This window comes from Acomys minous, assembly GCF_964271855.1.
Source record: "Acomys minous genome assembly, chromosome: 19".
Classification (NCBI taxonomy): domain Eukaryota; kingdom Metazoa; phylum Chordata; class Mammalia; order Rodentia; family Muridae; genus Acomys; species Acomys minous.
In genome coordinates this window covers 34,452,599-34,473,742 of record NC_140499.1, presented here as the reverse complement: position 1 = coordinate 34,473,742, position 21,144 = coordinate 34,452,599, and the positions used below count along the sequence as shown (strand labels likewise).

General features: G+C 40.1%; 1 protein-coding gene across 3 annotated transcripts in view; it reads left to right on the top strand.

Annotated features, from left to right (window-relative positions):
• LOC311590411 (rho GTPase-activating protein 20-like) overlaps positions 1-20,594 on the top strand; it is a 41,912-nt gene extending 21,318 nt beyond the window's left edge. For all 3 annotated transcript variants that reach the window (XM_084769354.1, XM_084769355.1, XM_084769356.1), the window contains 12 exons: positions 810-962; positions 2,639-2,680; positions 3,264-3,345; positions 6,061-6,138; positions 10,071-10,134; positions 13,004-13,186; positions 14,841-15,019; positions 15,495-15,656; positions 17,807-17,916; positions 18,300-18,489; positions 19,736-19,862; positions 20,346-20,594. In XM_084769354.1, coding sequence (XP_084625480.1) covers positions 810-962; positions 2,639-2,680; positions 3,264-3,345; positions 6,061-6,138; positions 10,071-10,134; positions 13,004-13,186; positions 14,841-15,019; positions 15,495-15,656; positions 17,807-17,916; positions 18,300-18,489; positions 19,736-19,862; positions 20,346-20,425 — 1,450 coding nt within the window. In that variant the 3' untranslated portion in view covers positions 20,426-20,594. The remainder of the gene's footprint in view (positions 1-809; positions 963-2,638; positions 2,681-3,263; positions 3,346-6,060; positions 6,139-10,070; positions 10,135-13,003; positions 13,187-14,840; positions 15,020-15,494; positions 15,657-17,806; positions 17,917-18,299; positions 18,490-19,735; positions 19,863-20,345) is intronic.
• The last annotated feature ends 550 nt before the right edge of the window (positions 20,595-21,144 follow it).

Genomic DNA, 21,144 nt, shown 5'->3' with positions numbered 1-21,144 from the left:
ATCTGGGCCCAGGGGACCTACAGAGACTGATGCACCAACTAAGAACCATCCATGACGAGGAACTAGAGCCCCTGCTCAGATGCAGTCAGTAGGCAATACAGTCTCCATGTGAGCCTCATTCTATGAGGAGCAGGAGCTGCCTCTGAAATGGACCCTGCTGCCCACACAGTGCTTGCCTGCTCCAGGTGGGGCATCCATGCCAACCCACAGTAGAAGAGGATGCAGAAAGTCCTGATGAGACTTGATAGGCTGGGGTCAGAGGGTAGGGGAGGAGGGCTCCCCCTTGCTGAGGACTAGGGGAAGGGGAAAATGGGGAAATTGGAAAAGGAAGGGAGGGTAGGACTGGAAGGAGATGAGGGAGGGGCCACAATCGGGATGTAAAGTGCATACATTAAAAATAAACTTAAAAAATACATAAAACTTTCTTTTATTTTCTTGGTATGGAAATTATGGAATAAACAAAGCAAGGTTAGTACTCAGCAAAATAGAGTCGGAAAATTTGAAACACATGGCCTTCTAAAAGTGATATTCCTTTAAAATCCATAGTATAGTTAGTCTAAACAGCTACCAGTCACAGAGAGAACAGTCAATTGCTATTTGTGACCATTGAAAAGTGTGTACCCAAGAACTTCCTTCAACACATGGTTTGTTGAGGTGCAACTATCACGGCATGAGCTGTGAGCGGTGCCAGGATCCTAGAGATGGGCGAGTCCTCCTCTGCTCTGAGGCAGGAAGAACTGGCTCTTCCTCCAAGGAAAATCAACTACAATGAAAGGCAAACTAACAGAGATACTTGATTCTGTTTCTAGGCGTAAGAGAAAGTTTAAAATAAAACACTTCATTCCTCTGAGTCGCTTATGTCTGGATGACCACCATGTGGACACAGGTGGACTAGATAAGACCCCTACTAGCAAGTCCATTCACCTGTTCTGGCCCTCAGGAAATTTTGTGGCCAATTTTGGGTAAGACCTACTCCTTGGAACTGTGTTCAAAAAAGGCTGGCTGTGGACACTGGGGGTCAGTTTAATGCTGTCTAACTCACAAGGAAAAGAAATCAGTTAACCGGGATATTTATAAACTCAGCATTTATTTTAGTCTCATTGTCTGCATTCTGCCAACCCAACTGTTTTTCTCCTATGATGGCCAAGATTGTATATATTTTTACCACACACATTTCTACATCTACGTGGTTTCCTTAGACATTGGTCTGTGATGTTCATCAGGACTGCATGAGATTCTTGGGGTAGAAATGAAGTGCATTATGGTCTATAAAGATCATTGCCTTACCCCACTCTCCACGTTCTTCTCCCCAATATCATCTGTGTCTGAAAGTGCACAGAGTGATCTCTCAGCAATGATGTTGTGCAGTATAATTGACTTTTAAAACTACCTCCTACACTCCAAGTTAATTTCCTAATAAAATAGTGTGTAATTGTATCAACAACAGTTGTTACTCATGAATTGCTCACATTCTTGAAAGTCTGTGCAGCAGAATACCACTGGTGTCTGTAGTCAACAGATGAGGACCAGTGCGTTTAGACCATCAGAGTCACAGTTGCTTTGTGATGTGCAGGTAAATGTCAAACTCACACTTATCTTTAGTGAGATGATGCTATCATGGTGTTCTGGGAATAATACCTAGAGTACAAAGGTGAGGATCACAGGGACTGTATACCATAGAGCTTCTAGTCTATGCAAGCGTACCCCAAAATCATATTTCTTTTCCACATGAAGAGTTCATCCCATGCAACCCTCCATGTTAGACTTTCCGCATCTTCTATTCGATGTTCTAGCCTCATAACAGAGTTGACTGGACTAACACACGGGCTGGCAAGTTGATTACACATTCTGGGCTCTGTCACTTTGCTCTTTAGCTCGAAAAGCATTTCCATAGGCTTGAGGAAGAAGATCGTCTTTGAGTTCTCTGGGTATTTACTTTTTCTTTGATAATGTCTCTGAAGATTATGTTAATGCCTGTTCTTTCTCCAATGCTGAATATGTGAGAAAGTACTTCAGGATGTATGAAGTGTTTCATGACAACATTTTTTTCTGTGATGTTTGGAAGTCACATTAAGACTAATTCACATTCAATTAAGTATGTGTCAGGCATTTTCACAATGCATATCACCAAGTTCCATTGATGTTTTCTACTATGTCCCCTTGTAATTTGGTGATATTAGATGTGTTGTCTATGTACATGTGCAGGTTGGAGGCCACAAGCATAATTCCCCCTTCTGATAAAAATGGTTTCAGGCAGAATGTAAAGTGGGTGAGCAGTGAGTAGTAGAACAGCAGCTCAATCTTATAGGACACTGTAAACTTTATCCTTAGACACTGGAAACTAAAGCTTGGAGCCATTGTTGGCCCAGCCATGGTCACACAGCTTTCATTACATAGTTGTGGTCAAGGCTTTTATTTCCCAACCAACACCCACACTAAAGCTCACTTTCCATCATATATGATTTCCTGTTAAATAATGGGCCAATCAGCAGCCCAGTAATGTGGAGAATGCCACCTACACTGGCACCCTCATGTACAGCAATTGCCTTATAATATCTGTATGAGGAATCATATTACATATCTTAGTATTTTTCAAGATTCTTACTATTACTTTTTGTTTCAACTTTTTACATTGCAGTTCCACAGAACGGAAAAGTCAGTGGCACTATTGGCTCAAAAGGTATTTTACTTGTGTTCATACTTTAATTCCTTAGTGATGTAACAATGGCATTCTATGCTCTATTTCTTCTATAAAAATGTATTTGATAGTTTGTCTCTATATGCAGTGTTGATTAGAGGTATCCTGGCCACTGCTTTAAATTCTCCTGTTAATATGCATACTTTGTTTAATTCTGAGGAAGTTCTGCATACTATGCCCTTCAGCATCTCTTCTGTATATTGGAGTGAGCAGTCTTCCCCAGACTTATTTTAAATTCCACTCAGTAGAGGTTACTCTACCATGTATGCTCAAGCCATCTGAGGCTTCCTACTTTGAAGTCAAGCAGGTTCCCCTTTCCCCTGCAGACAAAACATTCTGAAGCCTGGTCTATGCTTCCTAGGTCAGTGTGTAATATATTGCCTGGCCATGTCTTTGTTTCTGAAACATTTCTGAATATTCCCTAATCTAATAATGCATTGTGCTGAACTGACAGTCTTGTTGTTAAAGCTAAGATGATTTTGATAAAATGTTAACAATAATTAGCTTGAAACATCCTACTAGCAAATTAATTTTACTGTATTGTGTTTTTATTGCATTTGATCAGATGCATTAAAGACACCAAGAAGAACAGAAGTGAATCAATTTCCCTGCAGATATTCACCGAAGATGATGCAAGCTGTGACAGCGTATGTGATATTATACAGGAAATGGCATTCCAGGTTCATGACTAGGAGACAGACAGGCAGTTTGTAAAGTAGTGGAACATGGAGCTATAAGAAGAGGGTGGAGAAGAGAGGATGAGAATTTAGGCAGTAGTGTGTGGAAATGATATATGTGTATGCCGTGCACACATATGTCTTTTACATGTGATATGTAGAAAGAAACATGAAACAAGGTTTCATGTTTAGCTTAGCTACAGTGCCAAGAAAGAGGAAATATTTTCATTCAATGACTGAAAGTTGAGGCACTTTGTGTCAACAACTTAACATTTTCAATCCAATATTTCTAATAGAATTAAACTGTTTTTCCTCAGTCCCTATTACTTAGAGACTTCTGTGTTGTTTCCAGTGTAGATTATGTTTTAAAATATTCCATGTAATCTGAAGTAATTCTAATCATAGAAGAGTACATAAGCTAATTATAAGTAAAACATTGTCAAGAATTACACTCTCTCTACATATTTAGCTGTCTGGTGTACTTTCCCTATTTAATCTGCCCTCTAGTCTTCCTCATTCTCTTCCGTGCACTCTCACACCTTATTGTGAAGCCCAGCTATGTCATCATGGCTCCTTATCCACATTCTATGTGAATCTCTTAGGCATAAGGATATCTTTCCATCTAACTTGTGTTTTTAAATCATTGCCTTTATAAACTTAACATGTGTGTGTGTATATGCTTGTGTGTGTGCTTGTATGTGTGTTTAGGGAGGGGCATTATCAGTGTGTACAGTGCTTATGATAGAACTCATGACCTCACACATACTGTACAATTTTTCTATCATCAGGTTATACCCATATGTATTAAAAATAGTTGTCTGTCCTTCTAAGCCTTATATTATTATTCACTTCCACTACTAGATTCAGTGAAGATAAGCAATTTAACTCTTCTGTAGAATGCAGAGCACTGAAGAACTTTCCTACTCTAAGACAGGAATGTAGCTTTAAAGGTCCCCATGATCCTGACTTTATCAATGCTAATGGGTACAAAACACACTTAAAGTCAGTACTCTAACATGCCCCTGCTGAAATTGCACTAGAGTAACTATAAACATTATGAAGATACTTTAGATCTCCAAAGCAATTTGTTCTTCATACCAGGTCTAGGTTCTACATAACAGTAATTAAAGAGAAAAGTGTGGTATAAAAGTGATTTCTAGCCAGTACCATAAATCATGAGAACACTCTCCCTAACTTTGCTGAACCAGCTCTGTCTGTCTTCAGAGCAGAGAAGAGCAGACAGTCTGCAGGGAAATGCTGTCTGGCCTCTGCTTGCATGATTTCAGCTGTGCGGAAGGCTCAGTACTGTACGTGAGCAATCTTCCCAATGTCTTGGAACACCATTGTGAGTTAGATTCAATTCCTTGAAAATAAACATTTCTACTGATTTTCACCCACAATTCTATTGGTTTTATATTTTATACTGTAATCATTTTGATAGCCTTTTGAGTAGTGCAAACACTTGAAAATAGGTACTTTTTCAGCTTTTCCTCATGTGATACTGTGTTTATTTCCCGTTTGTTCATGAAGAGATATTCCCAGAACATAGACCATTCTTATAACATCTTAGGACTTAAATATTCTCCATCACATTTATTTCTCCAGTGAGTAGTCAGCAATGATCCTTCATACATATATTTTCAACTTATTTGATGCCTTTCCATGATTTTTCTGTTTATAGTTCGGCCGTTTGAAGTCTGACAATTCTTTCAGTCACCTGTGCATTTCATTACACTTAAACTAAATCTGTAATTTTTCTCTATAGACAAATTAGGAATTTTTTTTTAGCTATTCTTACTTTAGGACTTTTTTCCTCCTATTTTTTCTGTCTTTCTTACCAAATTCTTAGAATTCAACAATGATCCTTCAGATTTTCTATATTTTTAGCAGATGATTTTTGAAATGATCTTTGATGATTTTATACAAGTATACAAATCCACTGCCAACTCACTTGCCTTACCCCCAAGATGATCCCTGAACCCTAACATGCCTTCATGTCCTCCCTCTGTCTCTCTCTCTTTCTGTCTGTCTCAGTCTTTTTTCCTGTCTCGATTAACTTCAGTCACAAATATATAAAATATTGAAATTTTAAGTTAATGTTGTGTGGGGCTTCATATCTAAAATGTTTATTTTGGATTCCTCAATCTATCGCTGCAACCGATTTCAACACATTATATCAATCACTTACAAAGTCCAATATGGACAAAATGCTCATTCACATTGTTTTTTTACAAATAAGAGAAAGTGCAGCAACTTCTGATTTTCCTAGAACTGTGCTGAAAAGAGCTATAAAACCAAGAAAGTACAGTGGGGAAGGGGGAAGCGAAGGGCTCTGGTCTCCTTTTACCACCTCCCGACCCAGCTACCCCCATTGGTACCATAGTGGAAGAAGAACCAGGATGCTGAGTTCCAGCCCCCATGGCTCCTGAGTTTCCTTTTATCATACACACAACCTGTTACCTGCGATGTTTGAGTGCCCTTTACCCAAGTACTTAATTTTAAGATAACTATGTTAGACTGGCAGTCTTCCAGTGTTATGTTATATAAAGGGAAGAAATGAAGGTATTCAGTGTCCATTAGAGTTGTCAGTACAGATTGTAGGTTATAAGTAATGATTGGACTATACTTATATAATCATGTGGTTTTAAGTTATTTTGTAACATTCTTTCTCTGTACTTTTTATAGCCATTGGATTTAACAGCAACAAATGGCGACACAGTGAATGATATTATGGAGAAGCTGGTCCCAATGGTAGAAATGCCAGTAAGTCACTTTCAAACTACTGCAAGTTAAAACTGAGGTTTGCTTTTGAGTTCCTCACATGTGCAGATGTGCATATAACTGTATACAGATGATACTTGATTATGATATGTATAAATCATATTTCAAAATCTCCTTTTGGAACTGAAGACATCTAAGCTATGATGATAGTCTGTAGAGGGACATGTTTCTTAAGTTCTTGTCTAAGATTCATATGAAATAAAACTCGGAGCCCAATGGCATTGAGCTATACTTTTAGTCTCACCAGACAGAGATCATTTATTGTGTTAAATAAATGAGATTATTTGGTCATATTCACAAACGTGGTTTAAATGATGCCAAACTTAGAGAAACACATTTTTTTCTTTCTTAATTATGTTGAACTTCCCATTTACGAAATAATTCCTTCCTTCCCCTCATTCCTTCTTATTTTCACTTCTCTGTGTGTGTGGGTATAGGTGTGTGTGTTTTGAAATCTTGAATAAATGTGCCTCTTTGTATTTCTCTCTATATTCTGTTTTCTCTCTGCGTACATATCACTGTATATCTGTCTTCTTTTTTGAAAACATGCATGAATATCTCTGTGTAATTATGTCCCTTCTCTGAGTATGTTTCTCTGTGTGTGTATATGTCATTTTCTACCACCTTCTGGAGTGAGCTTGTATCTCTCTCTCTCTCTCTCTCTCTCTCTCTCTCTCTCTCTCTCTCTCCCTCCCTCCCTCCCACCCCTCCTGTCTCTCTTCTGTCAGTGTGTGTGTGTTTCTGTGTTTCTCCCCATGTGTCTTTGTGTTTCCCTGTTTCCCTTTCTCTCACTCTGTGCGTGTGCCTGTGTGTGTGTGTTTCTTTCTCCCTATGTGTCTCTGTCTCTCTCTCACTCTGTATGTGTGTGTGGATGTGGGTGATGGTGTGGGTTTCTGTGTGAGTGTGTATTTCTGTTAGTTTCAATACTTAGGAATTCTATGGGGCACTGTAATGGTTTTCCTCTTTTAAATGTTTATATTTAATTTGTGCATGCTACATTCCCATTGTAGCCCACCCTCCTTCCGTCATACCCTCCCACTCTCTCTCCTAGTCCTCAGAAGGGGAGCTGTCCTCCCCTAGCATCTGACCCCAGCCTATCAAGTCTCATCTGACTGCCTGTATTCTCTTCCTCTGGGGCCTGGCAAGGCTGCTTTGCAGATTTAAGCAATCCACATGCGACGGGCCAGAGTCCATGTGAGAAGTGCTCCCTATGCCCCATATTATAAGACCCAAAGGAACCTGTGCTGCCTGTCTACTATATCTGAGCAAAGGGTCTAGGCCCACACTATGCATGGTCTTTGGTTGGTGTATCTGTCTCTGCAGCACCCCTCTCCTTTGCCCAGATTTGTTGGCTCTTCTGATCTCCTGACAACCTCCAGGTGCCTCTATTCCTCAACATCCCGTGCTCAACCCCACAGTTTGGTTGTGTGTTTGAGCATCTGCTTAGACCTCCTGCTGGGTGCAGCCTTTCAGAGAACCTCTCTGGTAGGCTCCCTTCCTGTTCCTTCTCTTCAACTGCTTCCAGGGTCTATTCTGCTTGCCTTTTGAATGAGAATTAAGCATCCTCCCTAGCATCTTCCTTGTTATTTAGTTTCTTGGGTCTGTGCCCGGGCCTGCAGGGTCTTCAACAGGTACCTGTGGAGGGGGCGGATGAGGTGAGGGGGCAGGAGACATGAAGAAGGAGACCAAGTCTGGGTTCTAATCAAGCTCTCAAACTTTATTTTTCACATGATAGTTTATAAAGGGTATGCAATGAGGAAATGAGGTCTACGTGAGTGGGTTGTCATGGCAGTTTAACTGCAGGCTGTCCCAAGGCACCAGGTGTCCCAAATAATTTCCTGTAACCCATCTGGTGGTCTTATCTCAACATCCTGTTTCTCAAGGTAGCAGGCCAAGAGCTGGGCTATGGCAATTAGGCACAGACCTTTGGCCCCTGGCAGGTCTGTGTATTGTCCTGTGATTCTCCTGTATTATTTGGCTAGTATCCGCTTATAAGAAAGAGAGTATACACCATGCCTGTCTTTCTGGGTCTGGGTTAACTCACTCAGTAGGATCCTTTCTAGTTCCATCTATTCCTGTTATTCTTACCTTTGGTCTTTTTACAGTGTTCCAGATATCTTAGGAGTTTTGTGTCAGAAACTTTTTAGTGTTAATGTTTCTTTTTCTGATGTATTGATGATGTCCACTGTATTTTCTCTTCTTGAGAGTCTCTCTTCTGTCTCTTGTATTCTGTTGCTGTTACCTGTGTCTGCTCTTCCTGTTGTCTTGTCTAGGTTTTCCAGTGCTGAGATGGCCTCAACTGTGTTCTCTTTGTTGCTTCTAGCTCCCTCTTTAGGTCTGGAATGGTTTTATTCATTTCATTTCTTTCACCCATTTGATTGAATTTTCCTGTAATTCTTTATAGGATGTATTCAATTTCTTCATCTGTTTGAAGATATTTTCCTGTAATTCATTAAGTAATTTTATTTTCCTCTTTTGAGGCTTCTATCATTTTTACCACCTCAGGTTTAAAATCTCTTTGTGTTTCTTGGGTGTTCCTATCTCCAGGCCTTGCTGTGGCAGCATCCCTGGCCTCCAGCCCTCTGGTCATCTCTGGTGTTAGCAGGCCTGTCCCTTGTTCGTATGCTTCACTGTCTGTGTGTGTCCCAGGTGGGTGAGGCAGGCCAGGAGCTGGCAGAGAGAGCTCCATGCTGAAGCTCTTTAGTAGAGCTCCCTTGAGCCTTCTTCATGATGATGGACAATGGGTGCTGGATCCTGCACCCAGCTCAGCTCTACTGGGTTCCCTGTCTGTGCCCCTGTTAGGTCAGTCAGTAGCAGAGTAGGCTGAGAGAGCATCAAACCAAAAGCTGCTTGGGTGCCCTCAGGACTCCTTGATACCAAGGCAGATAATGTGTGTTGTGGCTGAAGCCCAACTCACCTCTGTTGGTTTATTTTATGTGACCCAGATGGGTCAGGCCAGCAAGCAGCAGGCAGAGAGAGATCCAATCCCCAATCTGTTCAGGTGACCCACAGGCCCTCTTAAGCTGGATGCTAAAGTGGGTTGTGGTCCGGGCCTGATTCACCTTTGCTTGTTAGATTTCTGTGTCCCAGATTGGACAGGCTGGTAAGCAGAGGGCGGGCAGAGAAAGATGCAAGCCCAGAGCTGCTCAGATTTCCCATTGGCCTTATCCAGGTAGCAGCTAATGCCCTCTGTCATGATTTCTAATCAGTAATCAATAATGCAGTATAATTAGTGATAACTCAAATTAGAGAATATTTTCTCTCTATCCACTGCTTTATGGTGATAAATATGTCAACAGAATATTCTACTTAGATGATTATCTCAAGTGGATTCATACCGCTCTGTGCAATAATTACATTGTGGAACTTGTTTCCAGCATCTCGACTATTTTCCAGGTTAGACATATGTCCCTCCTCTCCACAAACTGAGCATCTCTGAATGAAAGCCAGTGGTTTTTACTGCGAGGCACTCCCATATCATCTCTGAGTTTTTTGTCTTTTCCTACACTTTGCTGAAGCTGCCATATCTTTCAAATGTCATTTTGCCAAAGGCATCATAGTAACAATGGGTGTATGACTGGGTACTAGGTTGTGTGCTGATGTCAAGTTGAAGCTCAATATTCCACACACAGTCTGGAGAGACAGACGTAAGAGATCTTCTAGTAACAATTTTCTTGTTTAGTGATGATGAGTGAATGCAAATTCTTAGCCTACAGCCATTCAGATCCAACTATGGATCAGTATATCTAGGCTCCATCAGAGATGAGAGGCAAGCACCCAAGGGTTTTCTCCTGAAATCAGCCCTGAAGACTCAAACCTGTGGTGAGAGCAGAAGGTAAGGAAAGGTAATGAGAAGACACATCAAAAACGCACTGCTGGATTATCTGTGATGGTTGGTTATTTTTACCTCCCAGAATATTCAAGATTACCAGCTGTGGTTCTGTCCTGGCCATGGAGAAGCCCCCCGACCACTCCAAGGTAAGTAAGAGGAAAGTCTAAAGATGGGCTGATTCCTGTGTTGTATAAATGTTTTCATTACTTAGGCCTAAACTTAAACACATTAAAAACAAAGTAACTTAAACATTATTTCACTCATTTAATTCATAATTAACAACAATTTAACAGGACTTTCAGACACATGATAAGATCTCTTTTTGCAACAGTCGGAGGTCTGTTGAAATATTAACTGGTATTTTCCTGTGCTTTTCCATTTGAAAATAGAATTTTTCTAAAAAGACAAGCAGAACAATACCCTGTGTATATTGTTTCTGTAGAATATTTTTGAAAATATTCATTTGTTGAACATTAAAGAAAATCCTATTAGGTAGAAAGGTGTCTCAGTGGTTCCCATAACCTTCATGGTAGCTCACAGGCATCTATCACTTCACAGGGGATTTGATTCTATATTCTGACCCTGTTTGGCACTAGCAGCAACACAGTATAGACATGCATATGAGAAAAACCCTTACACACATAAATACATCTAAAATTAAAATGTAACAATTCTAAAAATATTCCAATGCTCCTACTCTGTAGTGAAAATCAGAAATCCATATAAAAATACTCAGTTCACATCTCCCTATTACCAGTATTGTCTCCCATTGAATGAGAGATCTTCCTCAGATTTCTGGAGACTTCCTGACTCAACCAGCTCCTGTTCCTTTAGCTGCAGTTTCCTGAAAAATTTCACCAGATTATTGACAAATAGGCAATAGTCATAGAAATATTATAAGCCTTTGGCTAAGAAATGTGAGACCACAAAGTGTGCTTGCGAGGATGACTTTTTAAAGGTAGTGAAATGTGAAATTCTAAGACATATAGTGACCCTCAGACAAGGGACAGTGACTATGTCTGTTGGAGATGAGAGATCACATTCTTGTTGTTCAAGCCTTTCTCGTGTTTCCTAAAGACAATGTGCAGGGCACTCCTGATTGTTCACAGTAGACTGACGCTAGGCTACTATAATTTTCTATAATATTTATTTTCAGGATTTTAGTATCTTAGGTAATACCCAGGGCATCATCTGCCCAACATTTGGTCATTGGCTGCTGTTGTTCTGTTTTAGATGGCAGAGAGTACTGAGCCCAGGTAGGGGAGGCACTCTCACTCCTCACTGTGATGATCAAACGCTGACAACACAGGCATGAGCCAACCCCACCTGGTAGTTTTGCTTTGTATAAGATGGACACAATTGCAATTCTAAGTCAGTGAAAAGGCAAATGAGGGAGATCGTTCAAAAATCGATTTAGTGAAATATGTCATATTTTAATCCTAAAGTTTGGAAGAGCTCCGTACATCATGGATGCTTCAGAAATCCGAAGAGCTCAATATGGTTGCTAATTTCTCGGCATTCCTTTTGAATGTGTATTTCAAGCCATAGGATATACTTAAATATGGATCTTCATGTCTAGATTTTTCCATATTGATCCCTTGGATGCTTCGGGAGTACTTTGATTTAGATGTTTCTGAAACTCTTGTTCCTGTAACTCAGATAGACATTCTATCTGGATTAAAGGAAAGGCAAAGCAAGAGTTCATTCACATTGCACATTAATCAGATTTGGATAAGGGCAAGGTTCCCTACATCCAGGACACTATTGCCACACCACAGCACGTACTCTGTAGTGTTTCTCTAGAGGAGAAATAGCTTCAAACATGGGAGAGAAAATCAAACATCTGGACACTAATTCCAACGTTTTCCCTTGTAGTTCTAGCCCACAGTCACTGCTTGTCAGAACACAGCCCAAGGTTGGGGTAGTGGGAATGGACTTCTGAATGCTTTTGAGAAAACTACAAGAAAACAAGAAAAAAGTCTTGTGACCTCAGTTTCCTCAAAAAACACTGAATTGTTCTTTGGATGCCTTGTAGTGCCCCTCACAGGTGCAGCAAGTAAGACTGAGTTTTCTTCAACTGCTGTTACTGATATGCCTCTATAGAAAACCATGTTGTGCCACACGCAGCTTCTCCTTGAGATCCTGTGCTTTACTCAGGTGGACTCTTGACCCCTCAGAGATACACTCTCTGATTCTCTGAACGAAGTTGCCCATCACATACCAATTTCATCTGCCTCATTCTCAGGCCTCACTGTGCCAGGATCATTCCCCAAACTAGAGTGTTAAGCAACTGCTGAGTGTCCAAGAGGCTTAATGTGTGCCGTGCACCACACAGCATCAACCTGACCATTGTCAGGAAGAACAGCCATGGGAGGAAGGAGAAGCCATTCCACTTCACTGCTCCTGAGAACCCTGTCTTCTCCTGTGATTGCAAATGGAATGTTTATAAATGTGGCTGTCATCATGAGGGAGAGAATAGTGTATAGAGCAGTGCTGGACATGGTTGATAGGCTTAAAGAGTGTGAGAGCCACCAACCATAGAAACGTCTATATATGTATATATATATATGTATATATATATGTATATATATATACATATATATATACATATATATATACATATATATATATATTGGCCTGGAGAATATTTAAATGAATTAATGTATAAAAATCTTGTTTGTATCAAGGATAAAAATGGCAGGCCTTAGAACTGTGAGAGGAGTACAGCAAAAGCACCCCCTACACACACACACACACAGTGCACTGAGGGGCCTATGTTCTACAGAAAAATATGACAAGTTGAAAAGTTTCTTCTCAACATTTATGAGTTCTCAGTTACACATGCTCATCTTAGCAGTGCAGCGCAGGAGAGCCCTGATGCTCTAGGGTGTGCAGGCTACTGGCCCAGAAGCACAGGGAGAAATAAAATAGGGCAGTGCAGGTGAATCACACTGGCAGGTTTGCTCACACTTGTTATCATGAATTTCAATTCCTATTCACACTCTCTTCTCACAGGACATGATATTCCATATGATATTGTTGTGAGAAACATTGGAAATAACTTCACTAGACGGGAATCAGGAAACTTGACTGATTTTCCAACCCTGCTTGGGCTGCCTGGGAGACATCGCAGCTCAAATGACCAGGAGCGATTCATCCTAAAGCCCAGAGACTCTGCAGGACGCCATCAGCAGAGCAGTAAGTCCCTGACCTTCCTTCAAGTGCCTGTCTCAGTTCCTGCTTCTATTCTGCATAACATACCTATGCATAGTGTGTTGTGTTACTTGGAGAAAGGGTGCTGTAGAAAACAAAAACAAAACAATATGGCGCAGGCAAGGCTTAAGAGAGCTCAGTTTGTGTAGGGAGAATGTTTCATTCATTCAGGGAGAAAGTCACCCTCAGCTGGAATGCCAAGTCACTGTGTACACATACTTGTGTGTGCACACATTTTTGTCCCATTAGAATGTGATTTCTAAGATCTGCATCTTCCTATGTTCCCCATTCCGTGATTTCATGATCACAACAGAAAATGAACTGCACTTAGACAAACCTGTAATGACAGCTACACAGAGAAAGTTATACGTATGGAATTAAAGTTGGTCGGTTCTGGGCTTGATGGGTTCCTAGTCCAGTCTCTAATCTCATTTCAGCTAACAAAAGAAGCATATTCATGTGTGTCTTTTAGACCCGAATCACATTAGAAATGAAGCTAATTAGAAATGGAACTAATATTTATGTTTTGCGACCTTTGAATTAGTGTACATATTTTTTCAAATTATACTATACTTTCATTCTCTTCTCCTTTATTCTTCTTTCTCTAAAAATACCCATATATCTGCCTTGATTCCTTTTAATTTCTTGTTTTTTTAAAGTGACATATATACATGTATAAACACACAAGTGTACCGATTCATACATCCTTATTCAGTCTGTATAATATTACTAGTGTTTTCAGGCCGGATTATTTTGTATTAGACAGCCAACCAGTATGTTCTACACTGAGAAAGTCGATTTTATATTTTGTTATAGGATGCTGTAGTTTACTTTTAATGCATTTGTTGTAAGTGACTTATTTAATATTTTAATTTGGTCTTATGTTCTAAAAGCAGTCTTAGAAGAGCAAAGGAAAATTTGATCTCATCTCTAAGCTAAAAGGATCCTCTGAAGTTCATAACAAGGAATAACGACGACTCAAGTATAAACTAGCTATAATAAACAATAATGCAACTAGGTATCTTTCATCTTCCTCGTGGGATACATGGGACATATAGTTCCAAATGATAATAGTGCATGGAGGGTCATTTCATATGCACTATGGGAGCCAGGGTCCAGAGTCTGAACGACAAAAGTAGTCATGACCACTTTCTCATGAAGGACACAGGCTCATGAGGAAGGAAATTAGACTCAGCAAGACAACTAAGAATAGGAGGAGATACACTGTGACATTTGAGCACAATGGAAAACCACTTAATGTGAATACCTGTGAGGGTGGCTTTGACACAGGATGTGACCCCTGAGGCAGCTGACTGTATTTATAACTCAGGAAGTTTATTCAGCTGGGTGTCAACGACCTCATGATGCAGTGTGGTGGTTAGCCAGCATCGTCTTCTGAGAATTCCATTTGGACAAAACTCAGATCATGTCTCTAAGATTAGTGACAGGGTGGAGTATAGAGAAGAATGTCCACACACTACAGAATGATGAACCGATTTTAGAATGTGGGGAAATATATTACAAATGATTCCCTCTTTGTACGTGTCCATTACAACAGGCGTATTATGCAATTGGAATTCTGTTAAGAAAAAAAATATGTGTTACACTACTCCATGTAATAATCTCTTCTGCACTTTAGATGTGGAAGAAAAAACAGCTAAGAAAAGATGTCATTTCATAACTTCGTTGTTCCACAAGGAGTCTGTGCCCCACCAGGATGAAGTATGCACAGCCCTGCCAGTTGCTAAGACAAAGAATCTCTTTGCCAGAGATCTCACTGATGTTTGTGAGGATGGCAATCTGCCCCCAGTAATTATGGTAGGTCTCACCTGGTTCTTCTCTCGCTGTCCTAGGTTCAAAATCTGCAGCTTAAATACCCCCTTCAATTCTGTCACCAAGTGGAGAAACAATTGTGCATCAAATCATTGGCTTACGAGGAGGAAGGCAAGAGAGGGCTACTCACCAAGAGAGGGCTACTCACTAGGAGCAGGCTACTTACCAAGAGAGGGCTACTCACCAAGAGAGGGCTACTCACCAAGAGAGGGCTGCTCACCAGAAGCCAGGAACTGAGAACAGGTTAATCACTTTACTAGAGTGGAAACCCTGATAAAATGAACAGTTGCCTGAGGTTTCAGGGCCAACTTTGGGCTGGTGCGAGCACAACAAAAGATAGAGGCAAAGCCAGTTCAGTGCGCTCTTCATCCTGCCCTGCACCATTGGTCTGGCTCTCAAGACGCAAACAGTGCTCTGTGCTGTAGATGGGGTGACGAGCACTTCCCTTTCTTCCTCTCAGGACATGCTCCACATCCTGAGAGAGAAGGGGCCAAACACTGAGGGCATTTTTACAACATCATCTACCATGGCATCAGTACAAATCCTAAAGGAAAAACTGGAGCGTGGAGAAGACGTAAAGTTAAACTGTGAAGACATTCATGTGACAGCATCGGTCCTAAAGGTAGGGAGAGTCCTTGCGCCATCACACTCAGGATTGCTCTGAATCTGTGAGTAGTTTCCATTCCCTTGAATGCCAGGAGATACAGATGATAGACATCAGGTCAGCTAAAGGGCTCCTCTGATGTTTACAACATAAGGAATGAGACTCAAGCATAAGCTAGCCTTAAAAAACAGTAAGGTAACTATGTTTCATCCTCCTGAGGGGATGCATGAGGACACAAGAGACATAAATCATTTCAAAATAATAATAATAATGTGTGGCGGGTAATTTCTTACATGCATGTGAGTGTTATCGGGTCTACATGCCTCGTCATGTGCATTTTGCTACCACTGTTCTTCATTCTCACTCTCTAGTCTGTTTCTGAGAGGCAAGTGTTTCCTTCACATATATCATTGCTACACATCCCAATGAAATATCATTCTCCCTCTCTCTCTCTCTCTCTCCCCCCCCCCCCTCTCTCTCTCTCTCTCTCACACACACACACACACACACACACACACACACACACACACACACACACAACATTGAAATCCAGATGCAGGTGCTCGTGACTGTGACTGTGAAGCACCTAGGTATTCTTAATCACTGAGACATCCCGTCCACTCCATAAAGTGATTTTTTTTACCTTATTATTAAGATCAAATTTCTATTAGAGCAGTCGAGTCTTCCTTTTCCTTGCTTTAAGGTTGTTTTTCTTCAATCTCCCACTTCTCAAGTGAATGGCCCATTTTCTTTCTTTATTATTATTATTATTATTATTATTATTATTATTATTATTATTATTATATGGATACATATAAATCCTGATGAGTCCACTTATGGTTAGTAGTATATATACTAATTCTGAGCAAACCACTTGGTATTACATTAACAATTGGGAATTGATTTCTGGGAAAGACTTAATTTTATCATTTTCATTAATATTTATGTGTATGGACACCTTTGTGTAGAAGTTTGGCTTCATGACATTTCCTCATTCCAAGTTAGTGTTACTAATTTGGGTGATGATTTTGGTCAGGTATTGCTTAAGCAACCATACTGTTGAAACCTCATGAGTGAAGCCTTCCCATCATGTCTAGGAGACCCATTCTCAAGGCAGATTTCCTGATCTTCTGCTCTAAAATCTTTCTGACTCTTAACTAATGTTTCCTGAGCCCAACATTTAAGAGTTACCATGTATATGTATCCACTGGGCCTAGGAACCACAGGGACTTTTGTCCCCTGTGCTTTAAACAGCTGTGGGTTTCTGTAATAGTTTCCATCCATTGCAAAGAGAATCTTCTTTGATGGGTGGATAACAGCTACATTGTCTGCATTAGCTTAAATATTTAGAAGCGAATTGGGACCTCTATGCTCACCTTTGGATCACAAAGTGTCACATATCCAGCTTTCTGATATGTAGTTTACAGTCACTATACAAAGATACACATTCCATTTCCTCCATTACTGGCAGGATGTCACTAGAACCATTTTCTCTCAAAGAATATACACAAGAGAGTAAGTCTAGGCTCACTCAGCCTTTACTTATGAGCACATGGGTCCATGCAGTTAGATCACTTGATTCAGAACCATTAATGATAGAAGTAAAAATCCTTGACCTGTAGAAATTACCATAATGTGTATGTTTGGGCCATTTAAAAATAGGACTTGGGGCCTGGAGAGATAGCTCAGTTGTTAAGAGCACAGTCTGCTCTTCCAGAGGTCATGAGTTCAATTCCCAACAATCACATGGTGGCTCACAACCATTTGTAATGTGATCTGATGTCCTCCTCTGCCTGCAGATGTACATACAGGCAGAGCACTGTAAACATAATAATAAATAAATATATCTTTAAAAAATAAAAATAAAAAATCGAATTTGAACTGAGCTATTATCTCTTGTGCTCTAGTTGGCTCAGGTGGCCAATAGAGGCCCTGTGAGCCAAGAGATTTGTCTGCAATCCCGGCTCTACTGAAAACTTGCTCTTCAGTTTCTCTTTTTGATGGACGAACTTAATGGGCCTACATGACAGTCACGGTTCTAGCTAGGAGAGAGGGTGGGACATAGGAGGACATTTCAGAGTAAACTGAATTTTATACTGTAAAGTAGTTTGAATAATTTCTGTGATTTTTTACTTTTCTACAAAATATTTACTTTCTATGTTTATTAGGAGTTTCTACAAAACATAAGAGGTAGCTTGTTGTCATGCAAATTATACGAGGAATGGATTGATGCCATTGGGAAAGGCAATGAAGAGGAGAAGTTGATGGCTGTGCAGAGGTAATGCCTACTAGCTGACTGAACAACATAAAAAGTAGGCATAATGTTTGCTTAGACACATTAGGTTGCATACCACACAGTTATGTACTAACAATATTGACTGAGAACAAGAGATTTCACTGGCTCACATACATGGAAGACATTTCACAAGGAGAAGATGACGTGGGGAGTCACAGTGGCCCATGCTTACAATCTCAGCATTTATATACCAAATAAACTTGTCTCTTTTTTCTAACTTTGGGGAAATCGTTCAAGGGCATTCCTACTCTCATTTTACTCTCAGAAAACAACGAATGAGATACAATTCCTCTGTCCTCCTTCTTTATTTTTACAAATTACTGAGTAAAACTTAATGTTTTCATATTATTTGTCTCTGTCTTCAGACTTATAGAGAAACTGCCGCAAGTGAATGCCATTTTCCTGAAACAGCTTTTCAGAATGTTATACAAAATTGAGAGAAATTCGGAACAAAACCACATGACTGCTGATAATTTAGCTGTTTGTTTAGCACCAAGTTTACTATGGATGCCAAGTTCCTCCAACTCGGGATTAGGAAAGGATATGACCAAGAAGGTAATGAGACTTTTATGTCTAGGGGAAACAAGTTTTACAAGAAGAAAGAACACATGTTTTCCTGGGAGTCTGTTCTGGTTTTTGATAGAAGTCACCCCTACACTGTGTTTTTCTGGAGGAGAAGAATCCTTGGTGCGTGTTAAGTAGGTAGAACTGCAGTGGGTGCTGAGCTCAGTCCTCTGGCCATTGTGATGTGGAGTAGTCTATCATTAAGCTAACCAATGAGAGCAAATGTTGTGAAAGGATGAGAAAAGATGGCTGCTGGGTTCAGCTATCAAGACTCAATGCTGATGTCATCACTGAGGAATGTGTGAACTTCTACTTCTTTCTAAGGTGGTTTCTCCATCTAAGCCAAGGCAATATGGATTGCTTTGAACAGACATAGTTGTTAGAGGCCCGGTTAGTGTGATTAAATAGATCCTCGGCCCCTTGTTGCTAATGAGAATTCTTTCATATACTTTTCTATGGTAGGCACCTTTCAAATATCATCATAGAATTTCAAAATTTACAGAGAAAAGAGATCAAATGGTTCTTCTGACTCTCAGTACTTGGTTTTCTGATGTGTTATTTATTTAATGAATTGTTCTTGAACCTGTAATGAGAACACTGTAAGAAAGCCTACCTCAGAAAATCTTGTTCTTTGATTGTGTAGAATGACAGAACGAGAGAAAAAAGTAGGGTTCCAAAGAACCTGCCATTACAGACCCACAATTATCCAGTTCCCTCCGAAGAAGCCTTACTTCAAATACCTCCCAATAGAATGAACCTGAGCATCAGGCTGATCACGCTGCATCTGCAGTGAGAATGAGAGACCCATGAATGCCACTGCTCAGTTGGCTTTGTCCATCACCTCCTTTTAGTATAAAATGGGAACTTTCAATAGGATGAGGCCACATTCAGAGGTGCCCAGGTTCCCTCTTGGGTGGGACTTTCTGTAAGCATCCTTAGAAACATGCTCATCCATTTGGGTGACAAATGGAACTAAAGTTACTCACGTTGACAGTCTATACTAGCACACACAATGGGAAGCTGGAAACCATCCTCTTATATAAGATTGCCCTGTGATGATCACATTTTAACACCTGATCTCAAAATCAACTTTTACATTTCTAACAGAAAAATTCCCCTCTATCATCTAACAGCTGACTTAGAATTTTACACTAGGACGCAAGACTCATATATCAAATGTGATGTACAGCCATGCAGAATAACAGAGTTCCCCCCCCTCTTTTTTTTTTTGCCACAGGTATCATTGGTAAAATTTTTAGTGGAAAACACTCCAAGAATATTTGGTGAAGAAAAAACTATGGTTTTCTATGAAACCTCATTCGCTGGCCCTTCTAAAAAGTTCAATTCTTCGCCTATTCATGACGGTATGGTAGTGATGTTCTATTATCACAGCTTAAACGTTAGAATCCTTTGATGTTGAAACTATCGCTGATAACAAAGAGCTTTGGGGAGTGTAATCACTCCATTGTGAATGGAGACTTCACTGTGCTGTAGGTGTTCTCCTACTGTTAGAAAACACCTCTAAATTTTCATTGCCCCCTCCCTGTGGTCCAGATTTTATGTAAGAAGTAAACCCCAGGACTGGGATTAATTAAATAATTAAGGATATATGGAGAAATGTCAGGTACCTTGATATTCTGACTCCTGTATTTTTATAATACTATATATAAGAATGTCAACTCTTTTTTACAACTCAGGGTTTCTCTGTGTAGCAGCCCTGGCTGTCCTGAAAAAACACTGTGTAGAGTTGAGGGAAAACTCTGAAAAACTAATTCTATGGGAATTGAGGTGAACCTATCATCTGAGAATGTTCGTACCAAGATGGTATTTTATGTTTTATTTGGCAGTGAACAACACAACACCATTGTTATCAAGTATGTTTCAAGAATATGTTCTACGTAGTGGCCTGATGGAAGAGGAGGACTGAGGCCGCTTGTCCAGGAGCCAAGCTGTCTTCCTACCCTTCATATTCTTAGTAACTGATAATTGAATACCCAGAATTCCATTTGCCTGCATCCTTCCCTTCCTTCATCTTAGCATATTCCTTATGTTTTTGTGTATTACTTTATTATTTACAAATATTTTCACTCATTTATCCTATGTTGTATATTAAACATTTTGTTGTTGAATAATATGATTGCTTAGGCTTGAATGTGTCTTGTTGGTGATTCTCCGTAGTCTTTGGAAAATGTCCTTAGGCAGTCTTCTCTAAGTTTCTCAGGGACCTGCATTCATGTGGCAGATCAAGAGAACCTCTTTATTAATCTGTTCTTCTGATTACACATCAGAATGGCATATTAAGTTCTGCTTAACAAATGAAAGCTGGTGATTTATCTTTCTAAATTCCTCCAGATTCTATCCACAAAACAGTACAGTGGCAAAGAATCACTAAGGTATACCATAAAATCACTGCTGGACATTACTGCAACACTTTTAATTTTTACATTTTTAGGTTTTTTCTATTGATGTGAAAAGGTACTCTAGAATATTATTCCCGTGACCCTACCCAGGCTATATAAAGGCCAAATGCTCTTCAGGGCCTCCCCCTCTCACCTCTCTTCCACCCTTTCCCTCTCCTTCTCTCTCTTCCTCTGTCTCTCTGTCTCAGTCTCTCTCTGGGGTCCCCCTCCCCCTTTCCTTCTCTCC